The 24,452-nt window shown below is 51.6% G+C and overlaps 4 protein-coding genes across 4 annotated transcripts; 3 read left to right on the forward strand and 1 right to left on the reverse strand.

Annotated features, from left to right (window-relative positions):
* Positions 1 to 4,931: 4,931 nt before the first annotated feature.
* On the forward strand, positions 4,932 to 7,160 carry UHO2_07031 (uncharacterized protein; the record flags this gene model as incomplete). Its single annotated transcript, XM_041556487.1, has 1 exon — positions 4,932 to 7,160. One exon carries the CDS (start codon positions 4,932 to 4,934, stop codon positions 7,158 to 7,160), a length of 2,229 nt encoding a protein of 742 aa, XP_041412421.1.
* Positions 7,161 to 7,296: 136 nt separating this feature from the next.
* On the reverse strand, positions 7,297 to 10,545 carry UHO2_07032 (putative K, P-type ATPase; the record flags this gene model as incomplete). Its single annotated transcript, XM_041556488.1, has 1 exon — positions 7,297 to 10,545. One exon carries the CDS (start codon positions 10,543 to 10,545, stop codon positions 7,297 to 7,299), a length of 3,249 nt encoding a protein of 1,082 aa, XP_041412422.1.
* An 8,724-nt stretch (positions 10,546 to 19,269) lies between these two features.
* Positions 19,270 to 20,826, forward strand: UHO2_07033 (uncharacterized protein; the record flags this gene model as incomplete). The annotated part of the gene is made up of 3 exons (XM_041556489.1): positions 19,270 to 19,386; positions 19,484 to 19,618; positions 19,732 to 20,826. 3 exons carry the CDS (start codon positions 19,270 to 19,272, stop codon positions 20,824 to 20,826), a joined length of 1,347 nt encoding a protein of 448 aa, XP_041412423.1.
* An 811-nt stretch (positions 20,827 to 21,637) lies between these two features.
* Positions 21,638 to 24,388, forward strand: UHO2_07034 (putative heat shock protein HSP104 (endopeptidase Clp ATP-binding chain HSP104); the record flags this gene model as incomplete). Its single annotated transcript, XM_041556490.1, has 1 exon — positions 21,638 to 24,388. The coding sequence occupies one exon, from the start codon at positions 21,638 to 21,640 to the stop codon at positions 24,386 to 24,388; it is 2,751 nt and encodes a 916-aa protein (XP_041412424.1).
* Positions 24,389 to 24,452: the final 64 nt, after the last annotated feature.

A 24,452-nucleotide genomic window follows, 5' to 3' on the forward strand; every position in this document is an offset into this window, starting at 1 on the left:
ACACCCTCTGCCTGGGCAGCCCGCTGCCTTCACCTCCGCTTCTTTGGTGGTCGCCCTGGAATGTCAGGTTGACCAGTGGTTTTGTCATCTCGAGCAACAACTTAACAGCCAGTTCAGCGAGCTTCTGGCCAGCATCTGTGCTTCCCATACACCAGCCGTGACTGCCGCACCTGCACCCAACCCACCCCTCCCTGCAGGTGGTGACCCTTCCTTCCCACAAGCCCTGGCCTCAGCTGGTGAGTTGCAACCCCTCTCTCTGTTGCACTCCTTTGCCTGGGTCCCAGTCAATATTGTCACACTTGTTGAGCAGGATCAGCTCTGGCCTGAACATTTGGTCAAGCTGTGCAACCCAGAGTCACATGTCTCCCAGGAGTCCTCTTGCTCTACTGGCTTGATGCTCACAGATGGGCAGCTCTCCATAGTCGAAGACTCTGCTGATGTGTGCACATCCACTTTTGTAAAAGCCATCCCATCCATTGCTGCCCTGGCTCAGGTCTGGCTTGTATATGTTGCCATCTGCACCCATCACATGGCTAACCTCGAACTCAATGCTGCTCTCCTGGCCCACCTGGAGCAGCTCATCGAGTTTGACCACCTATACTCTTGGCATGCTGTGGCAGATTACCACCTGGCTGTCTGCTGACAATGCTTTGGCACCACCACTGTTGCTGAGTGGGTGTTGTATGACCCTCAGGTTGCTGGCAGGGTGCTTTTCCCCTTCCAAAATTCTTCTCACGCCCTGCCCCGTCTGGACACCAACCCTGGCTCCAGCTCTACCCAGCTGGCCTGTCCTTCCCACCCTCGCCAATGCCCCCATTACGGGCACTACTGGGGAGCTCACCGAAATGTGCAGATGGTTCAATGCTGGCCACCCCTGTGCCAGTTGCAACTGCTCCCACATCTGCCTCCACTGCAAGGGTAGCCACCCCCTGTTGAGCTGCCCTGCCTTTGCCAAGTCCACCAACATGGCAATCAAGAAGACGACCTGATGGTGAGTACATCTCCTCACTCAGGTGCCTCATCACCTTGGCCTGCACAGCCATCAATCGTGTCCTCCCTGTGGTCCCCAACACCCTCAACGTCGCCAAGTGGGCATGCACTGCCTTCAAGTGTGCAATGGCAAGCACCGCCTTCAAGTGTGCAACAGCAAGCACCGCCTTCAAGCGTGTTCTCCCCGTGGCCTGCAACACCCTCAACATTGCCATGGCATGCACTGCCTTCAAGTGTGCAGCAGCTCGCACTGCCACCACATACACCCCCAAAGTCCAAGACACCAGCAACATCTTCTCTCAGGTCGGGCACACCTGCAATGTCCATTCATGGGCCCACACTGCCCTCAAGTGTGTCTCCCCTCACCACCCTCCCAGCAGGCATTGTTGACCTGGCACCTGACTCTGCTGCAGATCTCCTTCTCTCCCTCCTCACAGGCCCCCCTCCACCGCCTTGCCCCAACACCTGGTGCAGGCTTCCCATCTTTGACATGGCCAACTCTCTGGCTTCAGTAGGCTCCCTCCAGCCCCAACTCTGGTCACAGTTCTTGGCACTCTACCCTGACCAGACCTTTGCAGACCAGCTCCATGGCACACTGTGCCATGGGGCTAGGCTTGGCTACAAAGGCCCCCTTTGCTCTGCTGCCTGGCTTGGCATCCCCAACCTGCCCTTAGACAGCCAGGATGTCTCCCACCTCCACCAGGAGATTGCTGCACACCTCCAGGAGGGCCACCTCTGGGTGGTGCCTGACCCAAATGCGGCTGGCCTCATTTGCTCTCCAATTGGTGTGGTCCTGAAGGCCAACAGCAAGAAGCGGTGCACTATTTATCACCTCTCCCACCCTCGCCAGCCTGGGTTGCAACTACCATCAGTTAACAGTGGCATTCAGGCATCATTTGCCACCATCCAGTATGAGAACCTGGACACAGTCATGGACTTCATCTGTGAGCACCCAGGTGCCTTGCTCTGGAAGGCAGACCTTGCAGATGCTTTCTGACACATCATTGTGGCCACCTCTGATCAATGCCAGGAAGACCCTTTGGGCCACGACCAAGCTCGAGATCCTTGGAATCGAACTGGACTTGGTGGCCCAAACCGCCTCCATCACAGTGCAGCGTTGCCACTGCATCCTCCAGCTGTGCACCCACATTGTGACATGCAGTTGCATCTCGCTGCTCGAGCTACAGCAGGTTGCTGGCCACTTACAGTTTGTCACATGGGTTGTGCCCCATGGCTGGGCTTTCTTGCATCATATCTATGATGCAGTGCAAGCCCATTTCAAGGCCCCCTTGGGTCACTGCATCAGCAAGGGCACCCAAGCCAAGCTTCTTTGGTGGGTCACAACACTGACCTCATGGGATGGTGTCTTGCTCCTTCAGCCCTCCCCCCTCTGCATGGAGCACATCTGGACTGATGCTTCCAAGCACAGCATTGGTGCTCATCTGGGTGGCATGGCCCACCCTTCTGCCATTTTCTCCCACAAGCTCCCTTGCTGCCATCGATGGAAGGATATCTGCTTCCTGGAGGCTTTGGCAGTCTTGGAGGCCCTCCACGAGTTCTCCCCACACTGGTCCAGTCACTGCTGCATTGTTGTCCATGTCAACAATGAGAAGGTGGAGTACAGCCTCTGCAAGGGCTCCATTTGTGACCCCCAGACCCAGGTCCTCCTCCAGGCAATCTTTGCCCTTTGCCTGCAACATCACATCAACCAGGTCCCAGTGCATGTGAGCTCAGAGGACAACATCCTTGCTGATGCCCTCTCTTGCCATTGCTTTACCTTCATCCAGCAGTGTTTCCCACTAGTGTTCTCACTGCTGTGCTTCAAAACAGCCTGGCCCCACTGGCCTTTGTTGCTGCATCTGGCCTGTCACCTCATGCTGCCTCCTTGCTCTGGTCTGGCCTTGCCCACACCACTTGTGCATGCTCCACCACCATGTTTGCAAGTTTCAGCACCTTCTCAGCCTCCCTTGGCATTGCCAACCCCCTCCCTGCCTCGCCAACCATGCTCATTGAATGGGTTGCCCATCAGCGACCCCTTTCGGCAAGGTGTCACCCTCCTCACCCCTGCTGTCCCCCTCAGCACCTGTGCAGTGGCTTGCCTCCAGTGAATCTGCTGCCTCTGTACCCCACAGGAGCCCCTCTTCTTGCTCAAGGGTGGCTGCCCCTTTGATCATGGCTCCTTTGCCACCATGCTCCATCTCTGCCTGGATGGATGCAGCATGGCCTTGTCCTCATACTCGGGCCACTCCTTCTGCTGTGGCACCACAACGTGGGCTGCTGCCAACAGGGCAGATGCCAATATGATCTGTGGCCTTGGCTGCTGGTGCAGCAATTGTTTCTGATGATACATTGATTGGTCTGCCATGGAGCATGCCACCACCTCTTGGATGGCCTTGTACTCTAACTCCTCCACCAGTCCCCACCTGGCCATTCCAGCCTGGCACAATCTCTAACCCAACTACCTCCCTGGGATTGCCTGCATCTATGCCCCAGCCTCAGCTTGTGACCATTCCACCTCACGGTATGCCACTCACACACAGCATGGCCATGGCTGGGAGCTTGCAAGCGACTCCCTCACGAGTTAGGCAATCTCACAGTTCTCATGTCCAGACCCCATCCAGTGTGTGGTATGTGCATCTGGCAGCCAGACATTGAAAGGGAGGGAGTATTGTGTGAATGGATAGGGGGGCGAGGAGGCACGTGACTAATGCGCATCACTCGAGTTAGACAATTTAACATTTTCTTTTTTTTTTTTTTTTTTTTTTTTTTTTTTCCCCCCCACAATTTCTCAGCCTCCTTTTCCAGGAATTTTTACGGGAAAAAGGGATGGATTTAGAAACATTCTTCAAACCCCACAAATTTGGCCCAGGAACGGAGAAGGGCGCGTGTCCCAAGGCCAGGGCATGGTAACAGTGGGCTGGAAGCGGCAAAAGAGAATGATTTGTTTTTATTTTTTTTTCACAATAAAAGGAAGGGATCGACGTTCGGCTCCTGTTGTTTTGGTGTCTCATGCCTGTTGGCATCTGCGCTTTGTTGTTTGCATCAGAAAGGGAAAAGGGGAAAAGGGCGAAACGGCAAAGGGCAAAGGGCAAAGGGAAAAGGAAAAAGGGAAAAGGAAAAAGGAAAAAGGAAAAAGGAAAAAGGAAAAAGGAAAAAGGAAAAACTGTCCTCCACCGCCTTTCTATCTTTGATTGACAGCCCTCTAGCCTGCTCTGATGCCTCTGCTCTGATGCGATGATTCGACTTGGAATTGATTATTACTTGACAGGTCGAATCAAGAATTTCTTCTGCTTCTCTCACTGTCATTGTGCCTTTTTTCTTTTTTAATGGGTTCGGTCGCCTATTTTGGATGGTTTTGTATTATCTCAGCCGACGCCATTCAGCGATTCAGCGATTCAGCGATTCAGCCCCTCTGCCTTTCTGCCTGTCAATCGAGACTGACTGGCGGATTGACTGGCAGGGACTCTTTCAGGGACTCTTTGAGGGACTCTTTGAGGGACTCTATCAGAGACTATCAGAGACTCTCTTTCAGGGACCATTGATGATTATCCGCAGGCAACTCTATTCTTATCGAGGCACTATTGCCCGGCTCTGTCTTTGTGCTCCATGTCCTTTGCTCACCAACTTTCTCTCTCGCCTTTTCCCCGAGGTTTCAGGTTTGAGAGCGCCTTTGCTGCTCCCCTGCCTGCTCCCCTGCTCCCTGCTCCTCTCTCCCTGCTCCTCTCTCCCTGCTCCATGGCCCGGGACTCTGTTCCTCTCTCTCCCTCTCTTGCTCGCACAGGACATTCGCATCCTCCCCTTCGCATCCTCCCCTTCACATGCTCCCCTTCACATGCTCCCCTTCACATCCTACCTTCTCACGCTTCACTCCATCTCGATACTACTCCCCCTTCCAATCCCCTTCCAATCCTCCACCTTGGATGCTCCCAATCACACCTCTCATGCGGTCATCCTCTTTGGCGCTCCTCGCCACCTTGGCCTCGCCACTTTTGCTAGCCAGCACTGCTACTGCCGATGTCAACCTCAGCCCCGCCCCCAATGTCGCACAAGCAGGTTCCTCTGTCTCCAATACTATCAACCCTTCCTATGCCGGTTTCGGTATCGAGCCAACAGATATCCTCGTCTACACCGGCACAACATCACGCAATCAGCTTACCTTTAACCTCCTCAGTAACCTTGCAAACTACACAAGTGCGCCTCCTCACATTCGTGTTGGTGGCAATGCTGGCGACACCATGATCTACGACCAGTCCCTCTCGGGCTACGAGTTGCAACAGAACCGCAATCCCATTGGTGCTGGCAATGCAAGGCCCTCCGATTACTTGATCTTTGGTCCTGACTTTTTTCGTGCTTTCAACCACTTGCCAGCTGGAACTCCGATCACATATGGTCTCAACCTTGCTTACCAGGGTCCAGATGCTTTCCAGCGCATCACTGACCAGGCCAACGCTGCGTTTGAGTATGTCGGAACCAACTCCACCGGCGCCAGGATCGTCAGTCTCGAGATCGGCAACGAGCCTGATCTCTACATCCATCTCGGTTACCGTAGCCAAGACTGGACCCCGACCGACTTTGGAAATGAGTGGGCTTCCCGTGCTCAGGCAGTTTACAACTCTACCCTTAAGAGCAGAGGCTTCAGCTCTAACTTTTTCGAAGTCGCTGCTACTGCCACCACTGCCACCAAGAATGGTCAACCTTTCCGCATCGCCAACCTCGTCGGTAACGCAGCCGGTGTCGCGATCGACAACGGCATCTACGTCGCCGGATGGAATCAGCATGACTACTACTACTATCTCAATGTCTCCAACTATCAGCTTACTCTTTCTACCCTTCTCGATCTCTCCACGACCGCTAGCCAGTTTCGTGAGTGGGCTGCTCAGGTGGATCAGGCCATCCTTACTGGCAAGCCTTACTTTCTTCGCGAAATGGGTAGTGTTGGTCCCAACGGTATCCAGGGTATTAGTGAGACCTTTGCTAATGCTCTTTGGACTCTCAACTTTTTCTTCTACGCAGCAAGTATCAAGGTCGATAGTGTCCAGATGCACATGACCCAATATTCCCTTGCTGCTCCTTGGCAGTGCAACTACTTGAATGGTACAGCTCCTCACGTCCGTCCCACCTACTATGCTTGGGCTGCATGGGCACAGATCATCGGACCCACCTGCGATTCCAAAATTGCTTCCATTTCCTTGAGTAATCAGCCTGCCTCCTACAGTAACCGACTTGCTGCCTATGGTGTCTATCGCGCAGACTCTCTCACTTCAATAGTCATGCTTAATACACAGCCATACTATGCATACAGTGGCAAGCCGAGCTATCAGATCTTTCTACTCAGCTTGCCTTTTCTAGCAGGTCAAACTGTATATCTCTCCACTCTCTATGCTGAAGCTGTCGACTCTAAAGCCAACGTCACATGGAATGGCATCAGTTATGAGTCTAGCGCCAATGGTCGGCCTAGCACAGTCAATGCTACTCAATGGACTATGATCGTTGGTGTTGACGGCTCTCTTAGCGTTCCTGTTCGTGATAGTCAGGTGGTTGTAGTCAGTACCGCACAACTTGGTCGTGAACAAGTCAACTTGGCTAAATGCCAGTTGCTTAAGTCTACCGGTACTATTGCTGGCACTGCTACTGGTATCCGAAGCAATTCTGCAAGTAGTGCTCCTCCGACTTTCAAAGCTACCACTGGTTTCAAGTCGGACAAGCGACTCAGTAGGAATGTCATTATTGCTATTGCTGCTGGAGGCGGTGCATTTTTGCTACTGATCCTTGCTCTCATTATCTGGTGCTGTGTCCGCTCTTGTAAGAGGAGCAATGCTCGCAATGCTCGCAAAACTGCTATCCTCAAGGCACCTCGTTATGATCACCGCCCGTTGTTGGGAAAGCATGTTGTTCATGAGGCTTTTCACTCGTATCCTGCATACCACAACTCACCTGCAATGCCTGCCAGTGATAGCCCTATGACTTTAGTCCATGCGAAACACTTTCATCATTCTCAACCCTATCACAGCGTTCAGCCTGTATTCGAATCCACTGCTGCTGTCGATCAACACTACCGCTCCAACTCGCATGCTTCACCGGCACATTCACTGGCACCTTCAAACCAGTTCCTGCACAAGACTTATCAGAATCGTCCTACCACTTCAAATGCTCATCCTCATGCATACTAGAAACTGCATGTATCACAATGCTGCAACTCGATCGGCGTAGGTTGAAAACTTAATGCAAGGCTATAAGAGGAGATACTAGAATGAGAAGCATGCTTTTTCCATCACTGTCATGTGTTTTTAACCTTTTTCGCACAAGTTACCATGCCACTTTGGCAATGATGCTGTTCGGCATGCTTCGGACAATGAGTTTCCTTAGTTCGTCCATGATGAGAATGGCGAGAGCGAGTGGAATTGGGAATAGCCAGAATTCGAATGGGATGGAAGCTGTGCCGAAGAGTGATTGGATTGCTTTAGTTTCTGTTACCAGGATGGCAATTGCTAGGGATGTCAGTGGGCCGAGGATGAGGTAGGCGTTGCGGTGATGTTTATGGAATGGATTTGATTGTAGGATGCAAAGTCGTTTGTTGCGTACGGAGAGTAGGTTGAACCATTGAAGGATGACGAGCGTGATAAAGTAGACGCATTGGCCTGTGGAAAGCAACTTGTTGAGCTCTTCGGTAGTGTAGCCAGAGAAGCCATTGGTGAATTTTTCAAATGCGAAAAACAGATCTTTAGCGGGGATCTTAGCATACCTCGACATGTACAGGAAGAACATAGAATGGGCTGTAATAGTCTCCATGATGCCGATGAAGAGATAGCTCTGTGCGTAGATAGCCTTGTTAACCAAATGATCGCTCTTTGGATTTCTTGGTGCCAATGAAAGAAGATCGAACTCTTCCTTCTCGAAGATGAGCGTGAGACAGCAAACCAAGTCGGTAAAACAACAGATGATGATCATCAAAAACGAGCTGAGAGGAAGCGGAACACCGAAAAAGACGTTGAGAATCACCGGCCAGTTCTCTGACCACGAACCAGCTGGCAGTAGATAGGAGATGACCTTTTGCAAATTCTGAAACACCAATCGACCGAGTTGAATAGCCTCGATAATCGAACTAAAGTCGCCCATCAGAACAAGGTCAGCAGCCTCGATTGCAACATCTGAACCAGACACCATAGCAATACCCACATCCGCAGCCTTGAGAGCAGGTGCATCGTTGACACCGTCACCAGTGACAGCTACGACGCAGCCGCGATCACGGAGCTCGTTGACGATCCTCAGCTTCTGTTCCGGTGTGGTACGGGCAAAGACAATTTCCTGGTAGCGGCAGATTATGTCCCACTTGTCCTGCTTGATTTCCGGGATTTCTTTGCCTTCTATGAGCAAGCTCGCCTCGATCATGTTGCGTGGACCGTTGAGCTTCTTGAGAGCCTTTGCGCTGAGTTCGGAAGGGTCCCTGTCAAAGCGTCGCTTGAGTTCAAAATCCGCAATGCGGTCCGGCTCACCATTGTGAGTCAAGATACCGACCATCTTAGCAATAGCAGCGGCAGTGAGAGAAAAGTCACCAGTGACCATGAAGAAACGAGATCCAGATCGTCGACACTCTGCAACAGTGTGAGGAACGTCGGAACGAGGAGGATCCATGATACCAAGCAGACCGATGACGACAAGCTTGTTCTCACAAGCCGAGGCGACCTCCTCTTCATACTCGCTTCTACCGGGCTTGCAAGACGCCTCGAACTGACGCTTGGCAAGAAGGATGACACGCTCACCTCGGCGAGCCCAAGACTCCTGCATGCTGACAAGCTGAGTGCGAGCATCGTGATCGAACATCTTGGTCTCACCGTCGACAGCCGAGTAGAAGTGCGTGATACGAGGTATAAGAACATCGGGAGCACCCTTGACGTACATCTCGTCAGCGGCGTTGGTGGTTGCATTCTCGTCATTGGTCCGCATAACGGTCAACATGAACTTGTTCTTCGAGTTGAAGGGAATGTCGTAGACACGTCGGTAAGCAGCCTTGATTTGCTCGGCACCGGGGAGCGAAGCAGAGAAACCAAGGACAGCAGCATCGGTCGCGTTGCCTTGCACAATGCGCTCGGCAGAGGAGACAGCATCGCTGGAAGGGTCGAAGAAGGCATCGTTGCAAAGAGCCATAGCGTGCTTGAGCTGCTGGAAAGCAAAGGACTTGTCAAGGGTCGAGATGTCGCTCCTGGTGCACTCCTTGTCGACAAAGCCGATCGAGGCGACCGACATTTTATTCTCGGTGAGCGTACCCGTCTTGTCGGAGCAGATCACATTGACACATCCAAGCGTCTCGACAGTGGAGAGCGACTTGGGCAGGACCTTGACGTCGCGCATGCGGCGGGCGATTAGCGAAAGAGTAAGGGCAACAGCAATGGGCATACCTTCGGGAATAAAGGCAACCACGAGACTCATGAGGTTGGTGAGGATACCAACCGTGCTGAGGAAACCAGGGTGGTCGCGTCGAAGCCATGCGAGCCAAGTGATGAGCATGATGAGCACCAGCGAGACAGTGAGAGCGATGATGATGTAGACGAAACGTGAAATCTCCTTCTGAAGCTGCGTCGGCCTGTCCTTGTCATCATTGGTGAGCTTGTTGATGCGACCCATGACGGTACGCTGGCCGGTGAGGACGACGATAGCAGTGGCGTTACCGTTGCGAACGTGAGTGCCGAGGAAAGCGATGTTTTTGGTCTCGAGAAAGTTAGCCTCGGTAGGCTCGACAGTACCGGGGATCTCTTCGGCTTCACCAGTGAGGACGGAGCGGTCGAACTTGAGATCGGCAGAAGCCTTGATGATTCGCATATCAGCAGGCACCTTGTTGCCGGTCGAGAGAAGGCAGACATCACCAGTGACGAGGTCAGATGCGGAAACAGTCTGGTGCTCACCATCACGAATAACCACTGCATTCTCAGGAAGGAGATGGAGAATCGAGTTCATCACCTTTTGAGTCGAGTAGTCCTGGAAAGCGTTGAAGATGGCTTGGAAGAAGATGACGATCAGGACGACGATGGCGAGGGCGAGATTGTAAGCCTGAGGGTTAGGGTTGCCAAGAGGCTTCCACGAGATGAAGAAGATCATCACACCGATCCAGAGGATGGAGCAGAAGCCGCCGAAGGTGTAGTTGAAGAGCTTCTTCCAGTATTGGCTCTTCTTCTGTGTGAGCAGGTTTTTGCCGTTGCGTTCGAGACGACGCATGGCGGCAGAAGCATCGAGGCCGGAATCAGGATGGACGTTGAATCGCTGGGCAAGCGCATCAGGCTCCACGGTGTGGAAGTCGAGCGAGCCAAACAAGTCGGCATCCGAGAGGTTGGACTTGTGATCCTTGAGCGCTTCGACTCCTTGTGACTCGTACACCTGAATACTTAGTGTGCGAAAGCCGATGGGGATGTGGGAAGACGGCGTCTGGGTGCGAGGAAGCTTGATGCTGACACGAGGAGGCTTGGAGGGCCCGGCAGGCTCGACGTGGCTGACATCGAAAGGGGTGCGGCGAGCCTGATCCTTCTCGATGTCGTAGTCAGAAAGGGACTTGGAGTCGGACATGATGGCAGACGAGGCTGGTATCGATCGAAGCAGTGAAGGATGTCAAGCCAAGGCAAGGGGGTGGGAAGGATCAAGGGGCGCAACAAGAGATATCAGACGATCACTGCCTTTATATTCTGGAGGGCATCGAGCTCAATGTCTCATACGGATCGGTGGGCTGAGAGGCGAGGAGGACAAGGCCTGACCGAGAAACGGTGACAGCTGGGCATAGCTAAACAAGAAAGACGGAGTTCAAGGTAGGAGACAGAAAGTAAGCTGTGTGAGGCTAGTAAGCCGAGGGCGGATGGGGGGGGGGGGGGGGGGGTTGGTTTGAGGGTTGAGGGGATTTTGCTGGCGGTGGCCACGTTGAGGCGTGGTGAGCGGGCTCGGATGACATGAGGACAGGAGCATGAGAAAAGATCGTCATTTCTGGTAACGGCGGTGGTGGGACAGGAGACAGGAGACAATACAGGGAGCATGATAAGCAATCAATCCTTCAACCCACCGACGAGAGCTGAAGCAAGCACGAGGGTAGGAGAGAAAGCGGAGAGAGGGGCGAGGGTAAGGGCAAAGCAAGGGTAAAGGGTAGAACATGGCCACGGTTGGGCGCAGCCAATAGACGAGAAGCGAACGACCAACGACGATCGTCAAGAATAACATCAGACACGGCACAGGATGGGGAAAGGACAAGGAAGGCGATTTTACTACTGGCTGATCATCAAGCTGAGAAGGACAACGGACGCACTGTTGACGAGAATGCGCGAGGGGCGAGGGGAACAAGACCTTCAAGGTTCATGGTCAATCGGTCAACAGTGAAGCGAACGAATGGATTCGAAGAGCGATACTGAACCTCTTGCTGAAGGGCGGATATTGAGGCAAGGGAGAGGCTTTGTTTAGGGTTGAGGGTGGTGGGCACTTGCATCGGTGAAAGGTCAAGCAAAGGCAATACCCTCGGCCCTCTTACAGCGAGAAGACCACAAGTCAAAGAGCGAACAAAAGGGCCAAAGCGATGAAAGGATGAAAGGATGGAGGGAAGAAGGGAGCATGGGTGAAGGGTGAAGGGTGAAGGGTTTAGGTTTGACATTCGAGAATGACGTTCCAATATTATGATGATGTTGGTTGACGTAAGCAGCTACAAAAGGGATCGGGCAAAGAACGATCTGATCGGAGATCGAAGGACGATCTGATTGGAGATAGGGTTAGATGTGCCGCTGATCGATTCGCAAAATCCCCGATCCCAAGATGCACTTTCAAAGGTACAATGTTAATGCTGCTATCTTAACATATTCGAAGAAAAAGTCCACGTGTCTGACCTGACAGCTGAAAGGGTCATGCTGCAGTGCCTGTCTCCTCGATGCCGTCGCTTCTTTGTCTTTGTTGGCTTCCAAAGCATATCGCGTGTGACACACATCTTTGTGGCCCATGGTTTCTCGAGATGGAATCGACATGCAAGCAAGTGCATGAGGCTGTGCTTTGTTTAGTATCAAGCGGAGAAGCGCTTAAGACCCGGCCAAAGAAAGTTGTCCAGCTGGATCGCCAGAATGGTTGGAAAGAATCAATTGAAGATAACAATTAATACGCGGCGTTATCGGGGTCACGATCAGACTCCCTTTAACAACAGTCATATGTTCTATGTAATGCTTAGTTTTCATAGTGCGAACCTAAATGACAAACATGTATATATACTCCATTCACCGCTCTAGTCCTATCTGAGGCAGGATGTGTCACTTCATTCATACTCCTATGTTGCTATGATACTGAGTGCCACTGAGCTGTCGCCATGACAACAATCATATATCTCATTGTGCTTCTCGCTTAAGTAAGCCTCCTGTGCCTCGGTGTCTTGGCCGTGACACATGCATCTTGCTTGAGTTGCCAATGCATCTTCAACTCCCCCCTTTGGCGGGATCTCCAGCCCTATCATCCTAGCCAATCGTGAGGTGTTGAGACCCTGTAAAGGTTTTGTTAAGACATCTGCAACAATGTTTGCTGTCCCAACATGTTTGATTGCCACATCACCCTCTTGCACATGATTGCAGATGAAGTGATACCATGTGTTGATGTGCTTTAACTTCCAGTGTTTGGCTGGATCTTTACTCACCTGTATGCATCCCTGGCTATCAGTGTATAGTATGGGCCAAATGTCTGTGATCTCCAAATCCCAGAGCAAGTATGAGAAGAACAATGCTTCTTGCACCACTTTGGAAGCAGCGATGAACTCTGCTTTGACTGCTGACAATGCTACACATTTTTGAACATGAGACTTCCAACTCACTGGGCATCCATACACATATGTTATTGACCCCGAGGTGCTCCTTCATCCATTTGTGGGGTCAGATGCCCAGTTTGCCTTGGTATACATCGTTACCGGTGTATCCGAGTGCTCGTTTGCCTCCCCTCCTAAGTGTAACTGATATTCATTTGTCTGGTTCAGGTACTTTACCACATGAATAGCTGCCTTCCATGCACTGTCGATCGGGATTGACATGTATCATGATAATATGCCAACAGTGAAGGCAATATCTGGTCGGGCTGTGTTGGAGACCCATAATAGTTGGCCAACCAACTCTTGGTACTTCTTTGCTTGCTGGGGGTCACATCTCTCACCTCCAGCAATGTTCACTACACTCAGCATAGGTACCCAAGATTTCTCATTTGCTCCTCCTAACCATTTGTTCACCATTTCTTTGATGTATGCCATTAGACCCAGAGATATCTTCCTCTGCCTTCTATCACATGTGATCTTGATACCCAGAAATTCTTTGATTCTCCCATTGTCTTGTGTCTCCCATTTGTCCATGATCTCTTGCTTAGTGCAGTCTACCTCATCACGACTGGGTGATGTTATCAGCATGTCGTCCACATATGCTGTAATGATCGTGATCTTGTTGCCTGTCCCTCTTGAATATAAGCATGGTGCACTCAGCATGCAATGAAAACCGATTGTCCGGAGATGTGAGTCTAACTCAATGTTCCATTCTCAGCCTGATTGTTTCAGACCATACAGTCCTTTCACTACCTTCAACACTTTTCTGGGTGGTACTTTGATTCCTACTGGGGGCTTTAGATATACATCATGGTGTATAGTAGAGTTCAGGTATGCTTGTTTTACGTCAATAGAGTCTATTTCCCAGTCTTGTATTGCTGCAATGGCGATCACCCCTTGAATGGATTGGATGGGCACTACTGGTGCAAAGACCTCTGTGTAGTCGATGCCCTCGTGTTGGGTGAAACCTCGTGCCATGAGCCGGGCTTTGAACTTTGTCGGCACAAGGTTTGCATCTGTTTTGATCTTGAGTACCCAATGTGTGTCAACAGTGTTTGCACCCTTCAGGAGGTCGGCAATCTCCCATGTGCCCATCGCTTCTAACCCATCCAGCTCCTTTCACATGGCTTCTTCCCAGTGCTTTCTGTCTTCTCCATTCATTGCTTCATGTATAGTTGGGTCCAGGTTCTTTCTCCATTCTGGTCACGTCACCATGAGTCCAAAAGATTTACTGTCAATCTGGGCTTTGGCAATTGGTCCTTGTTCCATCACTTCCACTGTTCCTCTGCTTAATCTTTCTTCCAAATCTGTCTCCATATCCATGTATTCTTGTAGTGGCCCTTCATCTGTTTTGTCGAATATATTTTCTTTGTTGTATCCTAGATCTTCAAAGTTCTCTTCTGTCATCATTGCTGGGGGCGCCTTTGTGTCAACTGGTCGCCACTCCATTCTGTCTGACCAGCACTTTGATTCCATGAATTTTGCTGAATTGCTCCAGAATATGTTCAGATTATAGTCTGGGCTGTAGAATAGCCAGCCCTTTCTCTCTAGACTGTATCCCAAGAAAATGGATGCGACAGCTCGCTGGTCCAGTTTCTTGTTGTCCCATTTGACTTTGGGTATGTTTACCCATGCCAGACAACCAAACACTCATAGAAGTCTTAAAGCTCACTCCGGCAACTTGCCGAACATGACTTGGTAAGGGAATTCATTATCAACGCTTGGAGTGAGGTTTATTTTGAATGCCACAGCTCTGATTGCATATGGCCAGAACTTCTTGGGTAGTCTCCTCTGCATTAGCAATGTACTTGTCTTTTCTCCAAGTGTCCTGTTCATTCTCTCTACCCGTCCATTTTGTTTACTGTTGTATCCTACAGTGGTTTGCCACTCTATGCCCCTTTCTAGCGACCATTCCAATGCATCATTGCTTCTCCATTCAGTTCCTTGATCGGATCGGATTGCTTTTAGCTTCCAATCCATCTGTGTTGCCAGGAATGAAACAATCCTTTTGAGTTGCATAAACACATGACTCTCTTGTGTCAATGGCTGTGCATACACATACTTGCTATGGTCATCGACCAGCACTAATGTGCATGTGTACTCTGTCATGTGGGATAAATCTATTATTAGATCGGTATGGATAAGATCCAGGGGCCCTATGGCTCTTTCGCCGCTACCTTGCCCCATTCGAGCACTTGTGCTCTTGGATCGTATGCACTGCTCACATGTCAGAGTGGTGTTTGGATCCAATTCCATGGTATGCTTATCTTTTAACTTGCTCATGATTGCCTTAGTTTTATCCCTCCCTGGGTGTCTGAGATGCTCATGCCATAGTTGTTGCTTTGAAACTTTCAGCTCATTCTCAATATGCTCGAACTCCTCATCAATGCCTTCAAACAATGGTGTTGATGTGGCCATCGTGCTTTCTTGCCATGTGTTGCCTCGGAACTCCAAAAGTCCTCGCTCATGATTCTTGCAATCTTAAGTGTCATGCCGTTTGTTAGAAAAATTTGACTGCTGGTTGTGTCCAATATCACTCGTGCTCCTTCATCCGTTAATGAATTCATTGACAGAAGGTTAACATTAAGGTGCTTCACATATAATACATTTTGTAGGGAGATTTCCCCATAATCTGTTGATATGCTTGCATCTCCTATAGCTGCCACTTCCAAGACCTCGCTTCTGGTGGTAATTATCCACTTTTGGCAAGTTCTCGGATGGATGAGCATGCTATAGTTGTTCACCATATGATAACTTGCCCCTGAATCCAAGATCCAATGAGCTGTCTCTTTTGTGTTTGGGGGGTCTTGCCACTTCAATGGGAGGGTGAGGGAGCACCATGCTTCCTATTTAGGTTTAGCGAGGCAGGAGTCTTTGGGGATGGTGACCGAGGCATTGCATTGGCTAATACCATGCCCAGGTCACTTGCAGATCCAGCATCAGATTTGGCATGGTCTGCCTGCATTCCTCAAGCTCACATGGCTGTTGTCAGCCTCAGCTTCGGTCTCTCCAGTCCATTCATTTTGATCGTTGTTGCCAGTGGTTCTAGTGCTGGCTTGTCGGGGGTCGATCTTTTGCGCGGGAATGCTCTCAACAGCAGTCTGCTGGATGCTTAGTGCAGTGGCTAGGGTGTTGAAGTCGATTTGATGGATGGTAGCAACTGTCTCCTTATACACCAGATGCCGGATCATGCATTTCTGCAGAGCCAAGAACAATGTATCATCGGCAAATGGTTTGCTGAGGAGGCTGCTTTCAGTCTGTATGGACCAGATCTCTTGAATTAGCTTTCTGACATCCAAGTGAAACATCTTTGTATCATTGAGCTGCGAGATGAGTGCAAGTCTGTGAGATGTTTTGGTGGCTTCATTCATGAGACTGTTTTCGATCTTTCTCCATACTTGATTGAAAGTAAGGTACTCTTTGGTTACATCTAGAATGAGGTAATTTACATTGTGTTCTCCGGTAGTGTCGATTGTTCCACACAGGGCATTAATTAAAGCATCATCGAGGGAGCAGCTCCATTTTGGGTGCTTCTTGTCATATGTTCCCTCAAGATGTTTCATCACATGGGGCACAGATCAGAGGAAAGATTTCACGTGAGTGCTCCAGCTATAATAGCTGCATGACGTGAGCTTTGGCATGGGTTTGAGGAGTTTTGCTAGGGTGTGAAAGTTATATCGCTTGTTGCCATCATTGAAGTCGGAGTCAGAGTCAGTGTCTTCGTCGGCTTCATTGTCGATGACCTCCAGCTCATTCTCGTTTGTGGCATCATTGTCTACCCAAACCTGGGTGTTCTTGCCTTTTCTGCTTCCTTTGACCCTTATTTCAGTGTCTTCTACCATTGTTGTTGATGAGTTTCGGTTGGCTCGGTGATAGCTTCTTCAGACTCTTAATCAATTGAAGATAACAATTAATACACAGTGTTATTGGGGTCATGATCAGACTCCCTTTAACAACAGTTGTATGTTCTATGTAATGCTTAGTTTTCATAGTGTGAACCTAAATGACAAACATGTATATATACTCCATTCGCCACTCTAGTCCTATCCAAGGCGGGACATGTCACTTCATTCGTACTCCTATGTTGCTATGATACTGAGTGCCACTGAGCTGTTGCCATGACAACAATCATATATCTCATTGTGCTTCTCACTTAAGTAAGCCTCCTGTGCCTCGGTGTCTCAGCCGTGACACGTGCATCTTGCTTGAGTTGCCGACACATCTTCAACTGAATCAAGACGAGAGTATCCTTGCTTACCAGCTGCCGAGGGTTACAACGAGGCTGTGTCGGGTCAATGCTCTGTGAGATCGGGTTAGATTCAAGGCCAAGACAGAATGGATCGCCCGATGCAAGGCTGAAGAGATTCAACGGTCGCTTCTCGGCCCAGAGAAGTGCCTTTCCCTCCCATTTCTGATTCGCAGAGAAAAGACAGAGGCGTCAAAGCCGGCGGCATGAAGGCCAGTCAGTTCGGCCTGGACGGAATCTCTCCCTCTTTCTCTCTTTCTCTCTCTCTCTCTCTCTCTCTCTCTCTCTTTCTTTCCAGCTGATTGGATGTGACCCTTGCAAGTACAGTTGGTCTCTTTCTCCCGATCGCAATCCTTACTTGGGCCCAATTACGCTAGACACACCACGTCACTCTGTTTCTGCTGAACGGCATGTGTCAGCTTCGGGCTTGCTCCGAAATCTCGCCAGAATAGCTGGACAAGCATAAAGAACAGATGCGCTTAAAGACGGAGGAGCCGACAAGGATGTGTGGCCGTGATAAAGAATTTCCATTTGGGCTCTGACCGGAGGAGGGCTGCATGGTGCTGAGCAGCGCATCGCCCGAGCATGATAAAGGGTCGAGCGACGATAAAGGCTTGTTTCTGATGCGCTCTAGCCCCATCTGAGCCCTGATTCATTTGCAGCCTCAGACTCACAGCGGATCCTCTCAAGCCCACCGTGGGAAAGCTGCTGTTGGAAGCTTAACAGAGAAAGCAAAAGGCCGGCCTGGTTTGTCGGCCTTGCCGTTGCTTACAGTAAAGGAGAATCGGAGCCAAGTTGTGAAAATATGATGCCGTGCGGTGCGGTTCAATTGCAGCAACAGTGAAGATCATCAAGCAAACGCTTCTGCGCCATTTTCAACTCCCTCTCGTGGCAGGCGGCCGTCAATTTGGCTCTCTCGTGTCGTTCCTTGCGCAATTTGGCTCCTTGCTCGCTTGCTCGCTTGCTCGCTTACATGCGCTGTCTCGCTGTCACCTCCACGGCCAATGTGCTCTGGACTGTCCGGTTTGGCGCTGTGTTGTTCTTCTCTTCTTGTCGATTTCATTCAAGCCTTGGCTCTCCTGCAAACTAGCGTGATGTTGGCATGCGACTCGACCGCTTGGCTGTGCAGATGTTGTTTGCGGCGGCTGCTCCTGTTGCTGCTGTTGCTGCCTGGGTTGTAGCCTTGGATGCAACACCTAATATCTCTGCGTGAGCACAGCTGTGACTTCTGAACAAAGAGCCAGCAGATCTCATCACGTTTGTCATCACGAGCTCTAAACCGGCGTTTCTTCGGGATGGCCAAACCCTTTGGTTCTCCTCATGTCCCGCTGCTTCTCACGCTGTTCGATCATGCTTCTGCTCAACGTGTAGCTGAGCTTAGCAATCAATCGTATCTCAAGTCAATCCACGTAGAGAGGCAGAGACGTTGCCCGTCGGAGGCATCCGCAGATGAGGTGTGGCATCGTGAGAACAACTTTGAGCACCCACCAGCGTCTCAGTTGTCGAGGCTTGAGCTTGTTCCCAAGCCCGTCCCCACCATGAGATCTCTCTCTCTCTCTCTCTCTCTTTCTCTCTCACGCCTCCACCACCACGGTCTGCCCTTCACAGCCTCACTCACCCAGGTCCTCTGTCGGATACAACCCGGACAACCCGGAATCTGAGTGTGATCTTTGGCTCTTGATTGCTTCTTTACCTTTCCATTCGCCATTGCTGCGCCGCGCCGCTTGCTTCTACACCATCACATCCCTTCGGCAGGCGCCCTCTCAGTGCTCTTTTACCTCAACCCTCCCGCCGTGCCGTTTCTCTCTTCCTGCCGAATCACAACCGGCTCCTCTCTCGAATCCTCCTCGGCTGGTACCGAACTCGACTCTCCCTCCCTTGCCCTTGGCTCTTTCCATCGGCTCATCCCGACCATCACCACAACAAGGGGCGCTGTTCAGTGTGTCAGCAAACGAAAACAATATCCTCGTCCTTTCCCAAAGCGGCATCCTCGAAAGCGGCATCCTCCTCCCAACTCATATATATAACAAGGCATCTTCCGAGTCTTTCAAGCACCATCCCCTGCCTTCCCCTTTGCTTGCCTAATCGCCGTTTCTCGACGTCGTTCTTCCGCGCGCTCTCTCTCTCTCTCTCTCTCTCTCCCTCCCTCCCTCCCTCTCTCTCTCTCCCTCTCTCCCTCTCTCCCTCTCTCTCTTGTAACAGTTGCTTTTGGGCAGAGAAGCGTGCGATCATCATGCTGCGGCTGCACACTCTCATCACGGCATGCTGCCTCTTCCTCCTATCGGCGCTTGCTGCGTTTGCTCAATCGACTTCAAGCGACTCGCTTTTTGCAGACTCAGCATGCAGTTCTGTAAGTGTTTCCCTTGGCTTGGCTTGATCCTGTCTCTTGACTACACCTGAACTCTTGAACTGATCATCTTGCTTCTTTCGTTGGCTTGTTGTCGCAGAACCTGTGTCTGCGCGTCGTCTACAGCCCCTCTGAACAGAGGTACAATATGACCATGACTGCCAGCGGCGGTGGGGCTCCCATCGGCTGGCACGCTGTCGGCACTGGTAGTCAGATGGACAAATCCAACATGATGGTAAGTCGGCACCTTCAATCTCTCTGCTGTCTGGCTGCTCTAGACGATCTGAGACTAGCCTTACTCACTAATCACCCTGTTGCTTGTTCGCCGCCTTTCTATCATCGCCACAGATCGGATGGGTCGACACTGCCGGTAATGTTGTCATGTCCCAACGTACAACCTCAGGCCATGATACCCCAAGCACCAGCATCACAGCTCTAGCTGCCAATCTCGAGCACAGGTTTTCCTTCTCCAACAGCTCTGGCACCGTCTGGGCATGGTCCTTCCCATTGTCCGCCTCTGATCCAGCTCCCAGCACCACGACACCTTTCATCTGGGCCAGCAATAAGAACGACAATCCTGCAGCTAGCACCACCGCCAGCATCCATCGTCACAATGCGTACGGCTTTTTCAATCTCGACCTTACAAAGCCCTACGACTCTGCCTCAAGCTCCAGCAGTGCCAGCGGAAGCGGTTCGCTCAAGCCGGGCTCGAATCAGAATCGCGGCAGACGTATCCTCAACAAGCGCAACAATGTCATCATCGCCCACATGGTCTTTATGATTGTAGCTTGGTTCTTGTTGGTACCTGCTGGCATCCTGATCGGTCGATACGGAAGGACCATGTTCAAGTGGTTCCCAGTCCACCGAGCCGTGATGGCCACTGCCTTTCTGTTTGTCCTGATCGGCTTTATCATCATTGTCGCTCAGACCTCTTCGTCCGGCGGTGAGCACTTTGACAGTACCCACGCCAAAGCTGGTCTGGCCATCTTTATCATTATGATCCTCCAGAGCCTACTCGGTGTCTTGGGCCACAAGACCAAACGTTTCAACCCATCCAGAATTGTCCATGTCGTCATTGGACTTGGCGTTACCGTGTTGGCCATCTGGAATGCTACCGAGGGGTTGAGCCTGTGGTCTTGGGGTGCACCACGATGGGCGGGGTGGATCCTGTGGGTCTGGGCAAGTCTTTTGGCACTCGCTTATCTCGCCGGCTTGGCCTTCTTGCCCCGAGACTTGCGACAGTGGCGAGCAGAGCAGAGCAACTCTCAGGAGAAGCAGCGCAATAGCCTCGGCCTTGGCGAGTTTTTGCCTGGAAGGGCCAGCGTGTCGACCAAGCAAGGTTCGCCTACTCATCAGCCTGGCTCACCTCCGCTACAGACAGCACCGTCTCGCGCGTATCAGACGTATTCACAGCAAGCACATGCCCCGGGCAACCGCCTCTGATCGCAACCGTTGCTCATTTTTTTTTTTTTTTTTTTTTTTTTTTTTTTTTTTTTTTTTTTTTTTTGTAATGCCCATGTCGACACATGATATGCTGAGCAATCGATCGTCTATCCGCACACATCTGGTTCTGACTGCGCTTGGCCGGGCGCGACCGAGATAAGGGGCCAAGTTCGTGGCAACGTCGGAGGTCTTGCGACGAACTCTGCTTGCTACTACACGTGTTGGTGAGTCGAAAGATCGGGGAAAGCAATCATCGAATCGGGAGATAAAGCTTGTTCTGCAAGCCAAGCAAAATCGAGTAGTGGAGAAGCGGCTGGAAAGCGCTGGTTCAGTGTCGAGGTTTCGCCACTTTTCCAGTGCCTTCTCAGGCGCACGTCTCGCTTCTTCTTCTTCTTCTTCTTCTTCTTCTTCTTCTTCTCAGCTGTCACTTTCTCGGAGCACATTCTGGCAGCACAACTCAGTGTCCAGACGTTGGAAAGTGGATATAAACAGCCCCCACTCGCCTCCATCCTCACCACTTTCCCTCTCTTCCACAACCACGACCACTACCAAACACTCTCGAGCAACTCACACACCGAACGTCATTGTTCATACATACCCAGCGTCTCGACTACGCTCAACGCTCAAACGTATTCTCGCATCTCCATCATCTGCATCGCATCCTTCTCCACATCTACGCATTACATTCTCTCAGCTAGCAGTTTTCTATCCATCTCTGTACCAGTTCCAGTTCTCTCGCATCTCTCGCATCTCTCGCATCTCTCGCATCGCTCGCATCGCTCGCATCTAGTCTCGCTCGATCTCAACTACAATGTCATTCGAGTTCACCGATAGAGCTCAGACTTCGGTCTCGGCAGCACTTCAGCTTGCCAAAGATCACTCCCACCCTCAGATTGCTCCAGCTCACATTGCTCTGGCTCTTTTGACAGACGACACGTCCAACTCGCAAGGCGTTCAGTCTACCAACGAATCCAGCCAGTCACTCTTCAAGAGCATCTGCACCAAGGCAGGCGTCGATATCAAACTCTTTGAAGACAAGCTTCGAACCACGCTCCGCAAGATCCCCTCTCAGTCTCCTCCACCCGACGACGTTAGCCTCTCCAACCAGGCCGTCAAAGTACTCAAGGAAGCTGAGAGTCAGAAGAGTAGCCAGCGCGATGCCTACATCGCTCAAGACCACATCCTCCTCGGCCTCATCCAGGACAAGAGCATTGAGCAGCTTCTCAAGGAGGCTGGTCTCGTCAATCAAGAACTCATCAAGACTGCCATCACACAAGCAAGAGGCGGTCGCCACATCGACAGCAAGAGCGCAGAAGCAGGCTACGATGCTCTCGCCAAGTACTGCACCGATCTCACCCAGCTCGCTGCCGAGGGCTCGCTCGATCCCGTCATCGGTCGAGACATTGAAATCCGTCGAGCGGTCCGCGTTCTCTCTCGAAGGACCAAGAACAACGCCGTCCTTATTGGTAGTCCTGGTGTAGGTAAGACCGCTATCGTCGAAGGTCTTGCTCAGCGTGTCGTCGACCGCGATGTTCCTCCCAATCTCCTCGGCAAGATCCTCAGTCTTGACGTCGGTGGTCTCATGGCCGGCGCCAAGTACCGCGGTGAATACGAGGAGCGCGTCAAGTCGGTGCTATCCGACATTGAGAAGATGACTGCAGACGGCACACCCTGCATTCTATTCATCGATGAGATGCATCTTCTCATGGCTGGTCAGGGCAGCTCAGGCGGAGGCATGGACGCTGCCAACCTGCTCAAGCCCATGCTTGCACGTGGCAAGCTCCGTGTCATCGGCTGCACCACTGCCAACGAATACCGACAGTACATCGAGAAGGACGCTGCACTCGAGCGTCGTTTCCAGTCTATCCTCGTCAACGAACCCTCGGTCGAGGACTGCATCGCCATCTTGCGAGGTATCCGCGACAAGTACGAGGTTCACCACGGTGTTCGCATTCTCGACTCGGCCATCGTCTCGGCAGCACAGCTGGCTAAGCGTTACCTCACTGATCGACGCTTGCCCGACTCGGCCATCGACCTTGTCGACGAAGCCTGTGCCGACGTTAGGGTTTCGCGAGAGACTGTTCCCGAAGAAGTCGACAAGCTGGAGCGCAAGCGTCTCCAGCTCGAGATTGCCGTCCATGCCCTCTCTCGAGAGAAGGATGTCCAGTCCAAGCAGTCGCTCGAGGAGACCAGGAAGCAGATTCAGGCCATCGATGATGAGCTCGCCCCCATCAAGGCTGCTTTCGAAGCGCAGAAGGCCAAGGGCGAGGAGATGAACAACGTTCGACGTAAGATGGAAGAAGTTCGCGCCAAGATCGCCGAAGCCGAGCGTCGCTACGACCTGGCCACTGCTTCCGATCTCAAGTTCTACGCTCTACCTGATCTCGAGGCGAAGCTGAAGCAACTTCAGGCTGCTGAGCGCAAGCGCGAGGAGGAAGGTCTCAACTCGGACAACAACTCGGTCACTGCTGATGCGATCGCCACCATTGTTTCGCGCTGGACGGGTATCCCTGTTTCGCGCATGCTCGAGTCGGAGAAGAACAAGTTGCTCCGTCTGGAACGCACACTGGCCAAGGAGGTCATTGGTCAGGAGGAAGCAGTCAAGAGCGTCGCTCAAGCCATTCGACTGTCACGCTCTGGCCTCGCGGATGCCAACCGACCGATCGCATCGTTCCTCTTTGCTGGTTCTTCCGGTTCAGGTAAGACGCTGCTCAGCCGAACATTGGCCAAGTGTATGTTCGATTCGGCGGATGCCATGGTTCGCATCGACTGCAGCGAGTTTTCGGAGAAGCACTCGATCTCGCGTCTCATTGGCGCTCCACCGGGCTATGTTGGTCACGAAGAGGGAGGTGTTCTGACAGAAGCCGTTCGACGCAAGCCCTTCAGTATTGTGTTACTCGACGAGATCGAGAAAGCATCACGCGAGTTCATCCAGCTCTTCCTCGGTGTTCTTGACGAGGGTCGTCTACAGGACAGCCAGGGTCGCCAAGTCTCCTTCCGAAATACCATCATCATCATGACTTCAAACCTCGGGTCCGCCTACATCAACGAGTCTCAGGCTGAAGAGATGACCGAGGCAACCAAACAACTTGTCATGGGTAGCATCAAAGCCGCCATGCCTACCGAGTTTGTCAACCGAATCGATAGCATCGTTGTGTTCAGCAAGCTCTCACGTCGCAACGTCAAGTCGATTGTCGATGTTCGTCTGCGCGAGATCGAGCAGCGCATCCAAGCCAACGGTGGCAAGTCGAAGCTCGTGCTCGATGAAGGTGCAAAGGACTTTCTGGTGGCTACTGGCTTTTCGCCTACCATGGGTGCTCGTCCATTGAACAGGTCGATTCAGCAGGAACTCTTGTCGCCTTTGTCCATCCTGATTTTGTCAGCTAGGATCAATATCAAGGAGGATGCACAGATCCAAGTCAAGTTCGACCAGCACAGAAACGGGTTGGTCGTCATACCCAACCACGCCAGTGCGAATAATGGCGGGGTGGAGGATCAAGATATGTCGGACGACGCGGATAGTCAAGACTATGCCAGGATTGACGAGGATCCCCTTGATTAAGTGCAGTTGTTGTACGCTTTCTGTCTCTGAAATTGAGCTATTGTTTAGCATGGTTCCTCACAGT

This window comes from Ustilago hordei (genome assembly GCF_900519145.1).
Source record: "Ustilago hordei strain Uho2 genome assembly, contig: UHO2_contig_23, whole genome shotgun sequence".
Classification (NCBI taxonomy): Eukaryota; Fungi; Basidiomycota; class Ustilaginomycetes; order Ustilaginales; family Ustilaginaceae; genus Ustilago; species Ustilago hordei.